This window comes from Helobdella robusta (assembly GCF_000326865.2).
Source record: "Helobdella robusta unplaced genomic scaffold HELROscaffold_48, whole genome shotgun sequence".
In the NCBI taxonomy this organism is placed as follows: Eukaryota; Metazoa; Annelida; class Clitellata; order Rhynchobdellida; family Glossiphoniidae; genus Helobdella; species Helobdella robusta.
In genome coordinates this window covers 711,237-728,128 of record NW_008705215.1, presented here as the reverse complement: position 1 = coordinate 728,128, position 16,892 = coordinate 711,237, and the positions used below count along the sequence as shown (strand labels likewise).

The following is a 16,892-nucleotide window of genomic DNA, read 5'->3' as shown; positions in this document are numbered from 1 at the left end:
TGAACTGACTTCCCTCCTGTTGAAAGGTTCCAGACTGCTCATCAACGTGTCCTTCCATGCAGCTCTCAGAGATGATTGTAACGGCTTTTTCTTTGATTCTTACAAAACGAAAAATGGTGTAGAAAGGTAGGTTATTAAGATATTTAATTATTTTGTATATTAACCTTTTCAATTGCTGCAAATTCTGATTTGAAATTTATCAAAATTGCATGTGATCCAACTCGCAATGCAGACGGTTAGACGAATATTTCAAAACGCAAAAGTTTTGATTAATAATAGAAATAATTCTTTGTATTTTGATATATCAAATGGAAGACTATGTTCAGTTGTCCATCTCTTTGACTGTATGCTAACAAAGTTTATTGAAATGCGGAATCTAATCGCTTCTTAAAAATTAAAAAAAAATTTCAATCACTAAACCAAACTATAAATTTGTTAGTTATAACATTATTATTTATTCAGTATATTGAAACATTAAATAATAAATGTTCGATTTTGAACGTTAGTAATCCTCTTTGAAATTACAATCAATTGCTCTGCTTGTATATTTTTAAAACTTTATAAAAATTCGACCTATCAACTCAACAATGAACAAATTCAATCATGAAATATTCATTTTTATTATTGCTGGTGAACAATATAGTTCATGTCAAAACCAGATTCATGGCTGCCACACAGTTTGAATCGATACAAGCCAGATCAGCTTTCCCATGCTTTGACGAGCCAAACATGAGAGCTCGATTCAAGTTCAGCATCATCCGTCCAAATAATTACATCTCGTTATTCAACACGGAGAAGGTTTGGTGTGATGCAGTTCTGAATGTAAATAATGTTATTCTGTTATGAAAATAATGTTTTTTGTGGTTGTTGTTTAAAAATTTTTGAAAACAATACTTCATGACCTTTTATTTACTCTAACAATAGAATTAATAATTATGATCATATGATTATTTTTATGATTTGATTGAAAGGATAAAATCTGAAGCCTTTCTCACAAGAAATAATGACGTTAATAAAAAAATTACCAAAAACAACCATTTTCATTGAATTTAAATAAATGTTTAAAATACAGTGAATTAACAAATACTATTAAAGTTAATTATTTTCAAGCTGTTAAAACCCAAAATTATTGAAAATTACTATATTGAAGTTTCTACTGTTGTAAATCTTTGACTTCGTAACTACTAACACCGATGTAATAACTTCAACAATCTCTATATTTTCAACATCAGTGTTGTAGCTTCCAACAATCGTCAAATGTTCGTTATTCCGAAAGTTCAAGATTTCTTGCTTTAAGCGCAAACTTTGTTGAACGTTTATTTGAATATCAACTGTAATAAAAACAATTAACTAATCCAAGTAACTACATAAATCACATTTACTACTTAGCTTTCTCTGCTTGTAACCTGACTTGTAAACCCAACTTCTTAACCTCACTCCGTAGGACATATTTATATCCAATTTTAAGCATAGATAGTTTTACAATTTTTCCAAATATTTCAAGTATAGCAAGGAAAACAATGATCACGTCATTAGACTTTTTAGTGATCTTGTACCGACTTTTCAAATTCCTTGAGAATTTTGCCGATAATCTTGTGTACTGATTCTTCCAATTCCTTGAGAGTTTCGCCGGGCAATGCCTTTTTCTGCGCGGTAGGTTAAACAACCAGACCAGATCTTTGCTCTTGAATACTGCGTAATTTTTTTTCTGGTCACGGCTCGTATTCGTTGTTGCGGTTTTTCTAGCCATAGGCAGACGTTGTTGTCCTGTCTTGATTTTGTCTGCACTTAAAGCAAGTTCTATCATTCGACTATGTTTACGAGTTGTATAATGACCAAACGAGTATCTTTGATGCTTGTTGTATGTTTCGTCGTTGACCAGTGATGCAGTGATACAAAACAATTAAGCCTTCATTAATGTCATCATCCAGATAGACAAAAAACAAGCTTTCATTCTGAGTGCGACTTGGAAGTTTATCTCAAAACTTGAACCATTGTCTACCCCTAATTTTGGTCCTGAATGCATACTCGAGTTAACATTTAAATCATCTTTACTGACGTCATATCCAAATCATCATCAAAAGTTCATCCATTAGTGAGTGTTTCGTGTTGCATGGAAATCGTTGTAGCTAGTATTGCCACTGCTATTGTTGTTATCGATGAAAACACAGGCGAGTGACGCGCAAAAAAATTTAAAAAAACAGCCATTTTTATTGAATTTAAATAGAGGTTTAAAATGTTGTGAATTAACGTATACTATTAAAGTAAATTATTTTCAAACTGTTAAAACCCAAAATTATTGAGAATTACTACACTGAAGTTATACATTATTCAAGTTTTTTCGTCTCACATAGGCAATTGATTAACAGACAATAAATTATGTTGTCATGGAGGTTTGAAAAATAAATTGTGTTAATGACTTTTTAAATAACTTCAACTAAGTGACCATTTTAATGCTAGCAGGAAAAATGCCGTCCCAAATTTTAAAACCATTCACACATGCACTTAGTTGGAAAAGTCTAGTCTTACAAGGGAAGATATGAAACAAGTAGTTTTGCTGGTTGACAGGCTGTGAATGTTCAAACCTATGAAAACACTGCTATTATACTCTATGTTATTTCACTGTTATTATATGTTATACTCTATGTTATTACGCTGATATAACACTACATGTTATTATACATATATGATTAGAGATAATTGCACTATTTATATTCATCGATCAGCATTTCATTTCATCCGAAAATAAAACCGTTTCAGCCATGTGTATCGCCTCATGTTTGAATACCAATGACGAACATAACATAAATTACCCTTTGATATAATGAGCTCAGAAATTCAAGAATTTTTTTTACTCTATTTTATTCGATTTCGAAGATTTATAAATTTAAAGTTGAAATGTTTATCGATTTGAGTCAACATTTGTTTTTAATATCATAGTTATTTATTTTGAGGAAATTGTTTCAAAATAACAATTCAGTGTTTTAAATTTTTTACATACACGTGTAAATGTTCTTTCTAACGTTTCAACTTCTAAAAACAAACAAAATAGATTTCATTAAACTCAAGAAGCAGAATAAAATATGCTTTCTGTGGAAAAAATCAATTGTCGAATTAAACACAGACTGCGCCAAACTGAAAGCAACTTTCACACTTCTGAGCACGGTCTTGCATACAAAAAATACAAACAAAAAAAATATTTGAAAAATGATAGACAAATGATTTGTAGAATGAGAGGCAAAAAAGCTCAAATATCGAAACAGATCAATTTAACGCAGAACTATCCGCTTTAACCACTAAGTCTGAAACCGTGAATCATATTAATCACTGTAAGTGTAGGCAGGAATGAATTGCATTATATTATTGATACATTATTTTTAAAATGTACTTTGCTTTACAAAAAATAATGTTAAAGTTAAAAAACTTAAACATGCGAAAAATCATGTGAAAGTAGTAATATCTCTCTTGGGTTGACCTTGAAGTTATGAAATACAGGTTGAAAAAAGTTAAAAAAGGAAGATTTTGATAATTACCAGTGTCGTAACGTTGTATGAAAATATTAGTAGGGAACATTAGCTTCAACCACACCAATTTTTTTTTGCAAAATTTTCAAAATTTAAACATTTGTGTTATTTTGTTTCAAATTTACTTTAATAAATTTGGAAAGATTTAAAAAAAATTTGAAGAATATTCATTGTTAACAGGTTGAAGAAAAGTATTATTCTTCCAACGAAACGATGGACGTTTTTGAAACGACTGTCAAAATGAGTACTTACTTAGTTGCATTCGTCGTTTGTGACTACAAGTCGAAATCCAAGATAAACAATGGAGTTATAGTTAGTTGAATGCATTGGTTTCATTGTAACATATGAGCATGTACAATCTTTTGTTAATCAAAATACAAAACGTTTAATCCAACAATATAATGTTTTACATAGTAAATTTCTCCAGGCCAATTAGTGTCAATTTTAACAATATTTGAAAATTTTTAAAACGTAAAATACGCTCCGTTTACGCTCCGTCAGAAAGAATTCAGGAGGTCGACTTAGCCCTTAACACAGTAGTGGATTTGTTGGAATATTTTGAAACTCTCTACGAGGTCAAATATCCTCTGAAGAAACTTGGTTGGTTTAAATAGATTACTCACATAAATCATTTGAAGAATAAGCAAAAATTCAATAGATTAATTTCTTTGCTTTTGGTTTTTATAATTTGATCAACATTAGTTTTTGCATATCACGCTATGGAGAAGCAGATCTAAGCAAGTTTGACAAAGGCTATGTGTGTGTGGTGAGCCGATTATAATGAATCAAAAAATAATTGTGTATTTTAATCTTTATATATTGTTGTAATCCTTGAGGTTCGTAACTACTAACACCGATGTTATAACTTTAAAGATCTCTATATTTCCTACATCAATGTTGTAGCTTCCAAAAATCGTCAAGTGCTCGTTATTCCGTAGGTTCAAGTTTTTTGATAGATGAATACAACTGCTTCAATCGCAATCTTTGTTGAACGTTTATTTGAATACCAACAGTAATAGAAACATCATACTAATCCAAGTAACTACATAAATCACATTTAAAACTTCGCATCAAACCTCCTAGAAACCTGGTTGGTTTCTGCATGTATGAAGGATCTAATAGCTTGAACGGTAGATTTTTACGATCAAAAAATTACAATTATCATTTTACGATCCTCAATCTAAAGATTACAAATATAGCCATGATCACAATAATTAAGATAATATTATAGCGCAATCTGATCATTCCGGCGGTTATAACATTACCCTCACCTTAGCCAGTTAGTCCCTAACATGGGCGTTATTTATTTACTCTGCTGAATAGGGGATAATCTATTTAAATGTACAACCTTCATCTTTGTCATTTTCTTCCACGATCATAGGTCCTGTATATCACGTCATTTATCCTTTTAGTAACCTTGTACCGATCTTTCCAATTCCGTAAGAGTTTCGCCGGGCATTTACTTTTTCTGCGCCGTAGGTTGTGCAACCAGATCAGGTTTTGCTTTTAAGACTTGCGTTATTTATTTTTGGGTCACGCCACGTTTCCGTTGTTTCATTTCTTCTAGTCATAGGCAGACGTCGTATAGAATGACAAGACGGGTATCTTTGATGCATGTAGTAAAATACGTCGTTGACATCTTTCCTGTCGATCAGTGATGCAGCTATGAAAATCTCATCCTCATCAGTAATGTAGCCGTCGTTGATGTCATCATCCAGGTAGACGAAGATCAAGTTTTCATTCCAAAAGCATGCAGGAAAGATTTTTTCAAAACGTGTAACATCATCTGTCACCAATTCGTGTCCGGAATAGATATTCGCGTCAGCATTAACATCAATCTTGTGGACATCGTTAACCTGTAAATCCCTGTTATCGATGTTAGAAAAGAAAAGCAGGCAAATTGTTATTGCTAGTAGTCCCACTGCATATCAAACGTTTTCACGTCTTTGTTACTGCTAACTTTTTAATTGATTAAGATACTAATAAAGCGCAATTATCAGTCCGGCGGTTATAACAATATCAAAGCATGATACAACGTTACTCTGTGACATTATTTTTCTCTCATCAAGTATTGTACGTTCGCAGATAACGTGCCTGTCGTTAACTTCCATTACGGGAGTATGGAAAACTGGGGTAACATAATATATCATGAAAGCTATTTGCTTTTCAATGCGGTGGAAGGATCGGAGTCAGACAAGATCGATGTCGTTATGGTGATAGCGCACGAAGTGGCTCATCAGGTGAGATGGACGTTACGATAACATTTTTTCTATTTTAAGAAAGATTTTGTCAAGTTATTTGGTGTTGTTGTGAAGTTTACCGATGTCTCGTTTTGTTTACAAATTTTTATAATGAGAAATTAAAATTAATATTTTCATTATGGTATGATAATAATCACAAATACCAGAATCGGTGAAAATTAAAATTTTTGACCCATAAAACATAATTTAATAAGTTTTGTTATAAAATAATAGTATGTCCAATTTTATTAAATTATTCTCAGTTAAATCAATTAGGCAACCAAATTTTTGGAACCATTTATCGTTTTAAAATTTTTCATAATTTGATTGCAAACAAATTATATGAGCTCACAACAAGTTTTTAATTCTAATCATTTTGACGCTACATTTATTTTAGTGGTTTGGCAATTTGGTGACCATGGATTGGTGGGGTGATTTGTGGTTGAAAGAAGGATTTGCTACATTTGCTCAATATTTCGGAGTCAAGCATGTTTTCCCAGATTGGCCTATCGTTAGTCAATAAAAATTAAGCTCTAACTTTTAATTACATAAATACATGAAAAACATTGTGGAATAATATTTATAGTTTTGCCTAGTATTTTTGTATAAGTATAACGGTAAAGTCCGGTTTTCAGTTATCGACGGAAGACGTAAATAAATTTAAATATGAAATATTTAGAGATGCCCTCACAGAATCAGCAAGGGAAGTTATACATGTGAAAAAACGAAGAAGATGTCATACATGGATAACAGATGACATGTATCTCTGATGGAAAAAAAAGTTTGCAATCCTGATAGTTACAAAAAGCTGAACAAAACGCTCAAAAAAAGTACCTTGAGCCAAAAAAGAAATAGTTAAATGACAAGTGCGAAATCGTTGGGAAAGGGTTTGTATCTTTCTGGATGCATAAAAGCTAAATCTGGTAAAATAATCTTAGAGAATGTAAAAGTATTTGATATATGGACTGAATACATTAACGATCTTTTAAATGATATCCGTGGTAAAAAGCCTCCTATTAAGAAAGACGTAGAAGGACCAAAGATACTTAGATATGAAGTTCGAGGCGCTCTTTCCAAAATGAAATCTAATAAAACGCCAGGTCCAGATGAGATTGTTATTAAAAAAATTAAATGCCTTGATAACTTTGACATTGAAAATGTTACAGAAATTTTGAATGAGATTTATTTTATAACAGCGAGAACTTTCTGAATATCTATCTAAGTCAATATTTATTGCATAGCCTAAAAAACCTAATGCAATGGAATGTGAACTAAATCAAACAATCAGCTTGATGAGTCATGTTACAAAGCTTTTCTTGAAAATTCTGATGATGAAAGCACGAAGCAAAATCAGATTAAAAATTTCAAATGTCTAATGTGTTTTTGTAGAGGTTTGTGGCACAAGAAACGCTATCTTTATGTTCCAAATGATCAGTGAACGAGAGATTGAAATGAAAAAAAGACTTGTCTATATGTTTTATCGAATACACCAAAACTTTGATGGCGTGTTTTGTCAAAATAAAGAAAGGTATTAGGCACAATCCATAATCTGGCGGAGGCAGTTAAAGTTTTTTGGTCAAATCATGCGGGAGGAAAAAATGAAAAATCTAACAACGAGTGGAAAGATAGCAGGGAGAAGAGATCGCGGTCAACAACAAATACCATTCGTGAAGCCCTTGTGTCACTTGTGGAATATCACCACATTTCAACTACTACAAAGTGTTAAAGATCTGGTTTTATGTAGATCGATGGTCGCCAATGTCTTAAAAGGATAAGGCACAAGAAAGAAGAGAAAAATATTTTTGTTGAACCGACATGAATTAATCAAATTTTAGTTTACTCACAATATGTTGACTATAATGAAAGAAAAAAAACTTAATCAGTTAAGCCGAAAGAATCATGTAAAACTATTGAGAATTATTAAAAAATGTTTTTTAGGCTCTAAATGTTCAACTCAAAGTACATCGTAATAAAATATTAAACTAAAAATTAGCAACAGAGAACGAGTATTACACAACAACGTTACGAAAGGCGTTAGTTTTCTGGTAACAATTTAAATCCACAACTATGAAGGCGTCTCAAAATTTTTACATTTATTTTGTGATATTTGCTTGGAAAAAAATAGAAAATGTTTAAATGTCTAAAATGTTTTCTAATGCGTTTTGGAAAATTAATTTTTTTTAATTTTCAAAAGTTCAACATGCAGTTAAGGTTTTATTGAATAGAAAACCGAGCTGAACATATGTATCTGCGAGAACACACTAAAAACAGCGTAACTAGAAATGTTCTAAAAATTCATGTCAACAATAAATATCCCATTCCATAAAATAGGAAATAAATCTGAAATTTTTTTTACATGTTTTTTCATCTGTTAGATGGAGGACTTTGCGTATGATGTTGCAATGCATGGTTTGACAACCGATGCCGTGGATTCGTCAACTCCCATAATCATTTCAATGGATGATACCAAAAATATTATGGAACATTATAACGACTTAACCTATTTGAAGGTTTTCGGTTTATGAATGTAGATGTTTGCTGTCTATTTTGATTTCTTATCAAATGTTCATTTTCGGCGTATAGTCGATCTATAAATGTTAGGAAGTTCCATTTAAGGATAAAATAAAAATTCGCCTGCTTGGTGTTAAACAAGAAAATCTTTTCAAAAGATTATTCGTTGTTAGAAATATGCTATCATCAAATTAGCATAATAAATTAAACAACAATTTTAAAAAAATTTAACAGAAGATTTAATATAACAGCTGGAAATAAATAAATTTATTTACCCTTTTCAGAGTGCTTCCTTAATACAAATGTTAAAAACTGCATTTGGTTCACATTTGTTTAACACCGCTGTGAAGAACTACATGAACAAGCATCAGTTCGACTGTGCTAACAAAAACGATTTGTGGGACTCATTCAATCAGCAGGTATTTGCCATGAGTTGTTGTTGGTGAGTTTTAATACTCAAACGTTGGTGACAAAATAACTTCAATGAACAGCGTAGATGAATTAACCAACATAAAAGTCTCCACTCATGCAGGCTTCCACTTTTTCACTTTTGGACATCATTTTTGCAGTTTTAGTGACAAACGTGTATTTGCCATGTTTTTTATATTTTCGAAAAATTTTGGTTTTTTTTTGCTGATTGAACAAAACCATGTTAATGTATTAATTAAATAAATAAATAAATAAATAATTAATTAATATATTTATTTACATGTTTATTTGGCAAATCTCAAACGTATCATCTGCCATAAAAACAAAATATATTTAAATCCACATGATTCCTTTCATCACACACAATGCATGTGATTGTCGGGATTCTATTCAAATAAGAATACAGTAACCGTAATACAGTAATTAGTGCCGGCTAATACAGTAACCTGGTTACTGTATTAGCTGGCACTAAGCTAAACACCTTAACCACTAGACAATGGCACCACACGTGAAAGAAATCATGTGTACATGAAATCAGCAGGTATTACGCAATTTAACAAATTAATAATTTCAAATGGCAAATTGATAAACGAAAAATGGTGCACACAGTTGGATAGCATGGAGAACATCAACGTGAAAGAAATGATGGACACTTGGACTTTGCAGATGGGTTTTCCAGTGGTCAGCATAATCAGGAATGGTCGGCAAGTGACATGCCACCAGGAGAGATTTGTTATCGTCGATCACTCAAAATTGGGCGACTTTGAAATAAAACGTCCTAAATTCAAGTTTGCAATTCTCTTTTTTAAAAATTGTTACTGAAACAACTTGAAAAAAATGATGATAATTCTGTGAATATTTTTTCAAAGTTACACGTGGATTATTCCTCTTACCTATGTTACCGACACAAATCCACACAACCATTCGAATGTTTTCATGAAAGAAAAGACAAGTTTGTTTTTTCACATTGTTTGCCCATTAGCTCTGTTTTTTATTTTATTTAGGAATAGTTTGCTTTTGTGTTATTTTTTGCAGTGATTTGTATCAGCAATATTTTTAGATACTTATTTACTTATTCAGATTTTTTTTGCATTCAACATTTAAGCTTTAAAATTTATTTGATTTCCAGTTCAATTTGATTTAAAAGAAAATGTTGCTTGGCTCAAAGCGAACTACAAAATGAATGGTGAGTTGATACTTTTGATACTGCTAACCGATATCGAGTAAATGTAATTGTAAATTGTGCTAAACTTTATAAATAAGCATTATTTTCTATAGTTTTCAAACAGCTACGAAGTAACCATTCTCTGAGAAAAATTGATAATAGTATTGAGCCGAAAACGATAGCTCATAGTTTGTTTGAATATTCAAATAATCATTTAAAAATCTATCAGCCGAATTCGAATAATTTGTAAAAAAAACGTAGACTAAATAATAAATTTAGCCTTTGTGGATAATGTGACAATTGTGTGTAGGAAATATGGTTTTCCAATTTTTTATTTTTTCCTGTACTTAAGCTTTCTGCTCCAAATCCGCCAACGTTGTTTCCACATATTTGTATTAACTCTCTTAATTTTTCATTAAAAACTTTCATCCGAGCTTCTCGGCTTTTTTTGCAAAACTTGCTCCATCTTCCTATTTCACAAATCATCTAATTTTTTTCGCAAAATTCAGCAGCTACTAATTTTATTTAATTCTTCATAATCATCCAAGATGTAAAATGTATATATAAAGCCGACCATGTTGACAAAAATAAACAGGTTTCATGGAATGCTCTTGTTGAAAAGAGTAATCTAATTCGGTTTTAAAAAGTGATTATTGCAAAAATCTCGTTGCTTCGTGCAACAATCGACCTAGACTTTTGTTCTAATATTAACAAACTACTTAAAAAAGATCGTGTTGATCTTTTTGGAGTTGAATTTAATGCTTCAGACATTTCTTAATTTTTCAAGGAAAAGATTGTTTTGGTTCGCAATGCGATATGCGGACCCCGTTTGTCGTTTTGATGATCTTGTCTGTAGACTCAGATTATGCCTCTCGGAAATTATTGAGTGGATGATGGCGAATAGGCTTAAATTGAATCAGTCAAAATCTCATTTTTTAACCGGTTAGCAACCAGGCAGCAACTGGAAAAATGAACATTAAGTCTATCAAGCTTGGTGGCTCTGATATTGAATTTTGCTCATCTGCACGCAACCTGGGACTTGTTTTTGATAATAACATGTCTTTTAACGTTTATACTGGGACAGTTTCAAAAAAGTACTCTGAACAATTGAGTATGCTCACCGCATAAAACGATCTTTGAGCAAGCATACTCTTCAATATTTTTTTCATTCCTTTATCGACTCAAAAATAGACTATTGCAATAGTCTATATTTCGGCCTGTTAGGTGTAAATATGTCTAGACTGCAGTCGGTTCAAAATTGGGCTGCAAGGTTGGTTTCAGGTGGCCCAAAATACGATCACGTTAAGCCAAATTATTTTTGCTCTTCATTGGCTTCCGGTTTATGAAAGAGTTATTTTCAAGATATGTTTAACGGTTTTTAAATGTATTAAGAAATTTGCCCCTATATATCTTACTGACAGAGTCATTGCTAGAACAATGCTACTGATGAGTCAAATATTGCGCTCTGACAATGTTTAATGTTTGTACCTGACACAAACTTGCCTAGAGAACTTCGTGATCCTGCCTTGTCTGTGATTAAATTTTTTTTAAATATGAAACACCATCTTTTTGACCGAGCTTACCCGCACTAATGTCTCTTTCACTCCCTTCATTGCATTGCTTTAGTAAAGTACTACGCAATGTACTGCAATAATCGTTGGCGCCACTGACATTTTTGTAAAGGGCGCTTACAAGCACTCCAATAATAATACCGATAATTATAATATTTACAAAAACCCAGGTTTTTACAGAGTTAACTACGATGCAAATGGATGGTCGGAAATCATAAAGCAGCTTAAAACCAATCACAATGTATAAATTTTTTTTTTGTGTACAAATTCAATAGTCAATATTTCACTCAATTGTTCAATGTAAATAAAATATTAAATTTTAATAATCATTAGCGTAACCAATTACACGTATCTGCAGATTTTTCAATGAACGAAACTAGCTGTACCTTTATTTAAATGAAATCGTTTATGGTTTATACCAATGATTAGCTGAAAAATTTTAAATGTTAAATTTATATCAAAAACATCCCTACTAATATGTTTTAAAATTTCTAATAAAAGGTCTTCGACGTGTTGGATCGAGGCAGTTTGATAAATGATGTATTTGCGCTTTTAAGGTAAGAAATTATTCGAATTTAACAAACTTTTTTTAATGTTTAGAAAATTGAAATTTAATTTTGTTGAGTTTCATCAACATAATCAATCCTGTTGTTTTATTTATTTCGAAAGTTTTTTTTGTTCACATTTTAGCACGAACCTTGTGAACTTGAATACCGCTTTTAATCTTTCATTGTACTTGGAGAAGGAATTGAACTGTCATCCATGGAGGATGATGATGGGTAACATTTGGTATACTATCCAGAAGTTCTCAACACATCCTAAATATCATTTATATACGGTGATAATTATTGGATATTTTTAAACAAACTCATTACAGAGTATAAGTGAACCAACAGTAAAAATTAAGAAAAATTTATTTTAAAAATTAAGCAAAAAGAAAATTAAACATTATTATGTGGTTGATAATATGAAACTGTTAAATTTAGAATTTTATGAAAAAGTTGATGACACCAGTTTTGAAAAATCTTGGATTTAAAGAGGAAGGAGATTATGAAGCAAAGTGGGAGTTTTAAGAAATTTTTCATTTTCGTAAAAGAATTTTGGTATTTTAGTTTTAATTTAACTTTTTAATTTTCAACTTTTTTATTTTTAGTTTATTAAATATATTCAAACCTTTTATGCTTTATTATATTTTGTTGACAAAATTATTTAAAATAAATGTCTGTAAAAATTGCCAGGTTGATAAGACCACAACTGATGACACTTGCCGCTCACATGGGCTTTCCTGAGTACGTAGACTGGGTGCAGGAATCGTTCAAACAAGTCGTCAACGGTTCATCGAAGTCAGCAACCTATCAAGTTCTGATGTTTTGAAAAATTGAAACGTATATTGATAAGATGGAAACATTATGATTATTTGTGTGTGACTGTTATATAGCAGTTGTCAACTTTTTATTTATTTCTTCAAAGATTGAGTCCTAATCAAAGAGACATTGTTTACAGCTATGCGGTAAGATACGGAGGTGAAAAGGAATGGAACTATGTGATGAATCTGGCCCTGGCTGACGACGCATCGAGAATAAAATCTCTGTTAAAATCTCTTACGCTCAGCAAAAACCTGTCGAACATTGAAAAGTAAGTCTTTCGCAGCAGTTTTTATTTTTAAAAAGGCTAGAGACCATTCTTTCCCCAATTCCCTCAACAACAAAATTATTCGCATAAAAATACTTTGAATTATTTAATAGATTTTAATATGATGAAGAAATTTAAAATTATTATTAGTAAAAGTTACTTTACACCATTAAATATAACATAAGCATAAAGAAATAATGGGCGCGAAGAACATATGCCCATATCTAAATGAAATAAAATGTTTTTATAATATCATTATATATGATGACTTTTCAAAAAACAGAAATAAACACACACACACTCACTTACATACTTCTAAATAAAATAAAGATGTACGTTACACACACATACTATCACACACAAACCACATCCACACACACTTGTATAATACTTGCATGCATATACTAAAACATTACTGATAATGAATAATCTTAATCAAGCACACCTACCCAGACGTCTATACACACCGTAAACACATTTAAATACTTTCATGTTCATTAAAAATGTCACACAAAGTATAGCAATAACCAATAAATGTCAATAACTATATATTAACCTGACAATATACATATATTTAGTTCACACATACATCCAAACACTCATTTGCTCATACACATTATCGTCTGTACACAAATTCATCACACATACTTACACATAAAATTAATTAAATAGTAAATAAATATACCTAAATAGAAATTCTATAATTAAACAAAACATCACAGATACATATGTGTACACCCCATCACCTCATACATGCAATATGTATAGACCCAATCGTAATATGAAGTGTAACAAATAGATACATAATTAAATAAATAAATAAAAGAAAACTTCAGTGATATAACGGTATCATAATATAAATTGAAAAAAACAGTATTTTGTTAATTATAATAAATAACCACAAACAAAATAATGAAGTTAATGACAATCATTCTGCAACTGTTCAATAATAAATTAAACAAACATATAACGTCCAACAACATTTACTGTTTACCATTTATAACAATCACATTCAAATTTCCAAGGGATGTTAAACCAATGATTGTCCACATTCTTCTTAAATTCTGCAATGTTACAACAGCACACTACCTCTTCAGGAAGGTCATTCCACAATCTAACGACTCGATTTGTAAAATAATACTTTCTTAGATTTTTATTTAATGTTTTAACTTTGAGCTTTAATTTATGGCCTCTTGTTCTGTTATCATTCACCTTTTCAATGAAAGGATGACAAGCATCGGATTCACTCTTCAACATATTAAAAAGTAGAATCATATCTCCTCTATTTCTACGGTATGTCAATGTGGGCAGATCGAGATGTTTCAGTCTTTCTGCATACTTTAAATTGGAACAATTCTTTACCATTATTGTAGCCCTCTTCTGGACTCTTTCGATATCTTTTATTTCTTTTATGGTCCACGGTCTCCGGTCTGCATATTATAAGTTTGGAATTAAAATTGAAATTCCAAGTTTTACACCATTAAAAAAAAATAGAAACGTCAAATTAGGTTCAACAAGAATGTTAATCTATCCCTGCCATGTAAAAATACAAGTTTCATATTTTTCATTCAAAAATTCAACGTGATAAATTTTCAAATTGAGCATTTTTCAAGTGTATTTTGAATACTCAAACCATTTTATCTCTAAATTAATAGCTTTTTTCTATTCAAAGTTAAAAACGTTATTTAGGTTGATAGATTTGGCGCTGAACAAAAGCCTGGTACAGAATTGGGAATGTTACATCGTGTTGATAAATATTATTCTGAATTCTATTCATCAAGAATCGCTGTGGAAATTGATTACCAAAAATTGGACTCAAATTCACGAAAGGTATTTTTTATTATTTTTCTAAACATTTTATTATTAAATATTCTGTATTTTCTCTTTTAGTCTCGACATTGTATCTTTGAAAATATTTTTATAAAACCTCAGTATTCATCAATTTAGCTCTTGTCAAAAGTGAGAAACCAGCACCAGCTGCAATTTGTGATGTTAATTCAATTGATGATGATAACTTTAAGATTAAATTAAAACTTTTTTATTGAATTAAAATTATTTATTAATCATTATTTAATTGTCATAATCAACGTTTTGATTTTATTTTGGCACCCAGTTTCTAGCGTTCAAGTAGGTTAACTTGGATAACAACCGATCCAAAAATAAGTTACACGTTCTTAATGAATATATATAATTTAAAAAATAATGAGCAATTTTAATTGAAGCCACAAAGATTTAAGCAGCGCTCATTATAACATTGTTATTTATGAAATTATTTTCATGTTCGAAATATTTTGACAAGTTTCATAAAAAACAATTTCTCAGAAAAACTAATCTGCAAATTATTATCGGATAATTTCATATACGTTAAAAGATTTATCCAGAAAAAAAATCTTCCTCATAATTTTCATTTTTTGTTATCCATTTTAACTTTTGCGAATGAGTTGACGGTTGATTATTCATTTGCAATTGAAACTATTTGGCACATTGCAATCTTGCATAAGCTGAATAAAAGTATTAATATTCTATCTTAATAAAAACTTTTAATTTATTATTTGCATTCATGTTTGGAACTTTATCATTATAGTGCATTTAATTAGCATATGTCAAATATACAGCAATGTATCGGTAATACACACAACATATAAATAGATACTCGCAAATTCAACCTGGCGTGCACTTCTTTTATGATAGACTGGGATTGTTCGAATTTTGAACTTCCTTGCAGAAGCAGGCGCCCTTAATTATCATTATGTTATTTCTTTTCAGTGTGTAACTTGTTTATTAAGTACATCCACTTAAACGTTAAAATAATTTGTACTAAAACTGCCAGGCTCTCCTATGATTCAAATAAGCTGGAACACATATTAAAACATGCCACAGTCGCAAATTCCACCGAGAAAGAATACGCTGGAGTAAGTGAAAAACAAATTGATTCTCAAAAGAAATACAAATTATGAATAGTTTGTTCGAATATTACAACTAGAATGGCTGAACTGGAATAAGGCTCCTATGTTTTGATATATTTATGTATTTCTTTTTTATGTGTATAATCGTATCTAACCATGTAGATGCTCGTATACACCAGTCGACAAATAGAGCTACGGCTCCATTCGGATTTGTATCTGAAAAAGTCAAACCCGATCAGAGGTGTTTAAATCCGTTTAAAAAACTTGACATCTTTTTTGCTCAACACTCAATTTTTATCAAGTTTTGCTATTAAGAACCAGAGGTTTTATGCAAAATTTGTCATAATTTAGTTGCTGTGGGAGAGGCTTAAATTGTTTTCAGTCTAAATGTTCTCAAATTTATGAAAGAACTTTAATCATTTTAGTCTTAATCCTAGAAAGATTGTTCTATGTGTGAGGTTTCAATCCCATCCTTTGCAATCCATTGCCTACGCCTCTTAATCCGAAATAATCCTAATGGCGATGCGATTGGTTTTAACGTTTAAGAAAATTTAAAACCCTCAAATTTTTAATATAACCAACACAGCTAAAAATTTTCTTGGACGAGAACATGAGTAAGGCTGATACACGACACAAAATGGAAGTTTTGGACTTTTTCCAGATAAACATGAAGTGGAAGAACAAGTTGGAAGAAGAACTTGTCCAATGGCTCGAGGATCAGTAAATGATGGATAGATGGTAAGGTGGATTGAGAGTCATTTTTGCTACTTTTTAGAGTTTCGCCATTTACACTATTAATACTGCTATCAATGACATAATAAACAAAATTAAAGAAAAAATAATTTTTAAAACAATTTTTATTCACTAATAACACAGAATACTCCTTGCCATCTACAGAAACATTGATATAATTT

The 16,892-nt window shown here is 30.8% G+C and overlaps 1 protein-coding gene across 1 annotated transcript in view; it reads left to right on the top strand.

Moving 5' to 3' along the window:
- Nucleotides 1-14,924, top strand: part of HELRODRAFT_85912 (hypothetical protein) — a gene marked incomplete at both ends in the record, with an annotated part of 15,476 nt that extends 552 nt beyond the window's left edge. Inside the window, 17 exons of the mRNA XM_009026532.1 lie at nucleotides 1-126; nucleotides 660-822; nucleotides 3,717-3,840; nucleotides 4,026-4,124; nucleotides 5,610-5,764; nucleotides 6,162-6,275; nucleotides 8,140-8,274; nucleotides 8,560-8,694; nucleotides 9,314-9,492; nucleotides 9,574-9,673; nucleotides 11,565-11,681; nucleotides 11,942-11,997; nucleotides 12,131-12,278; nucleotides 12,427-12,500; nucleotides 12,679-12,763; nucleotides 12,879-13,075; nucleotides 14,762-14,924. The exon at nucleotides 1-126 is cut by the window's left edge and continues 55 nt beyond it. Coding sequence (XP_009024780.1) covers nucleotides 1-126; nucleotides 660-822; nucleotides 3,717-3,840; nucleotides 4,026-4,124; nucleotides 5,610-5,764; nucleotides 6,162-6,275; nucleotides 8,140-8,274; nucleotides 8,560-8,694; nucleotides 9,314-9,492; nucleotides 9,574-9,673; nucleotides 11,565-11,681; nucleotides 11,942-11,997; nucleotides 12,131-12,278; nucleotides 12,427-12,500; nucleotides 12,679-12,763; nucleotides 12,879-13,075; nucleotides 14,762-14,924 — 2,170 coding nt within the window. The remainder of the gene's footprint in view (nucleotides 127-659; nucleotides 823-3,716; nucleotides 3,841-4,025; nucleotides 4,125-5,609; nucleotides 5,765-6,161; nucleotides 6,276-8,139; nucleotides 8,275-8,559; nucleotides 8,695-9,313; nucleotides 9,493-9,573; nucleotides 9,674-11,564; nucleotides 11,682-11,941; nucleotides 11,998-12,130; nucleotides 12,279-12,426; nucleotides 12,501-12,678; nucleotides 12,764-12,878; nucleotides 13,076-14,761) is intronic.
- Nucleotides 14,925-16,892: the final 1,968 nt, after the last annotated feature.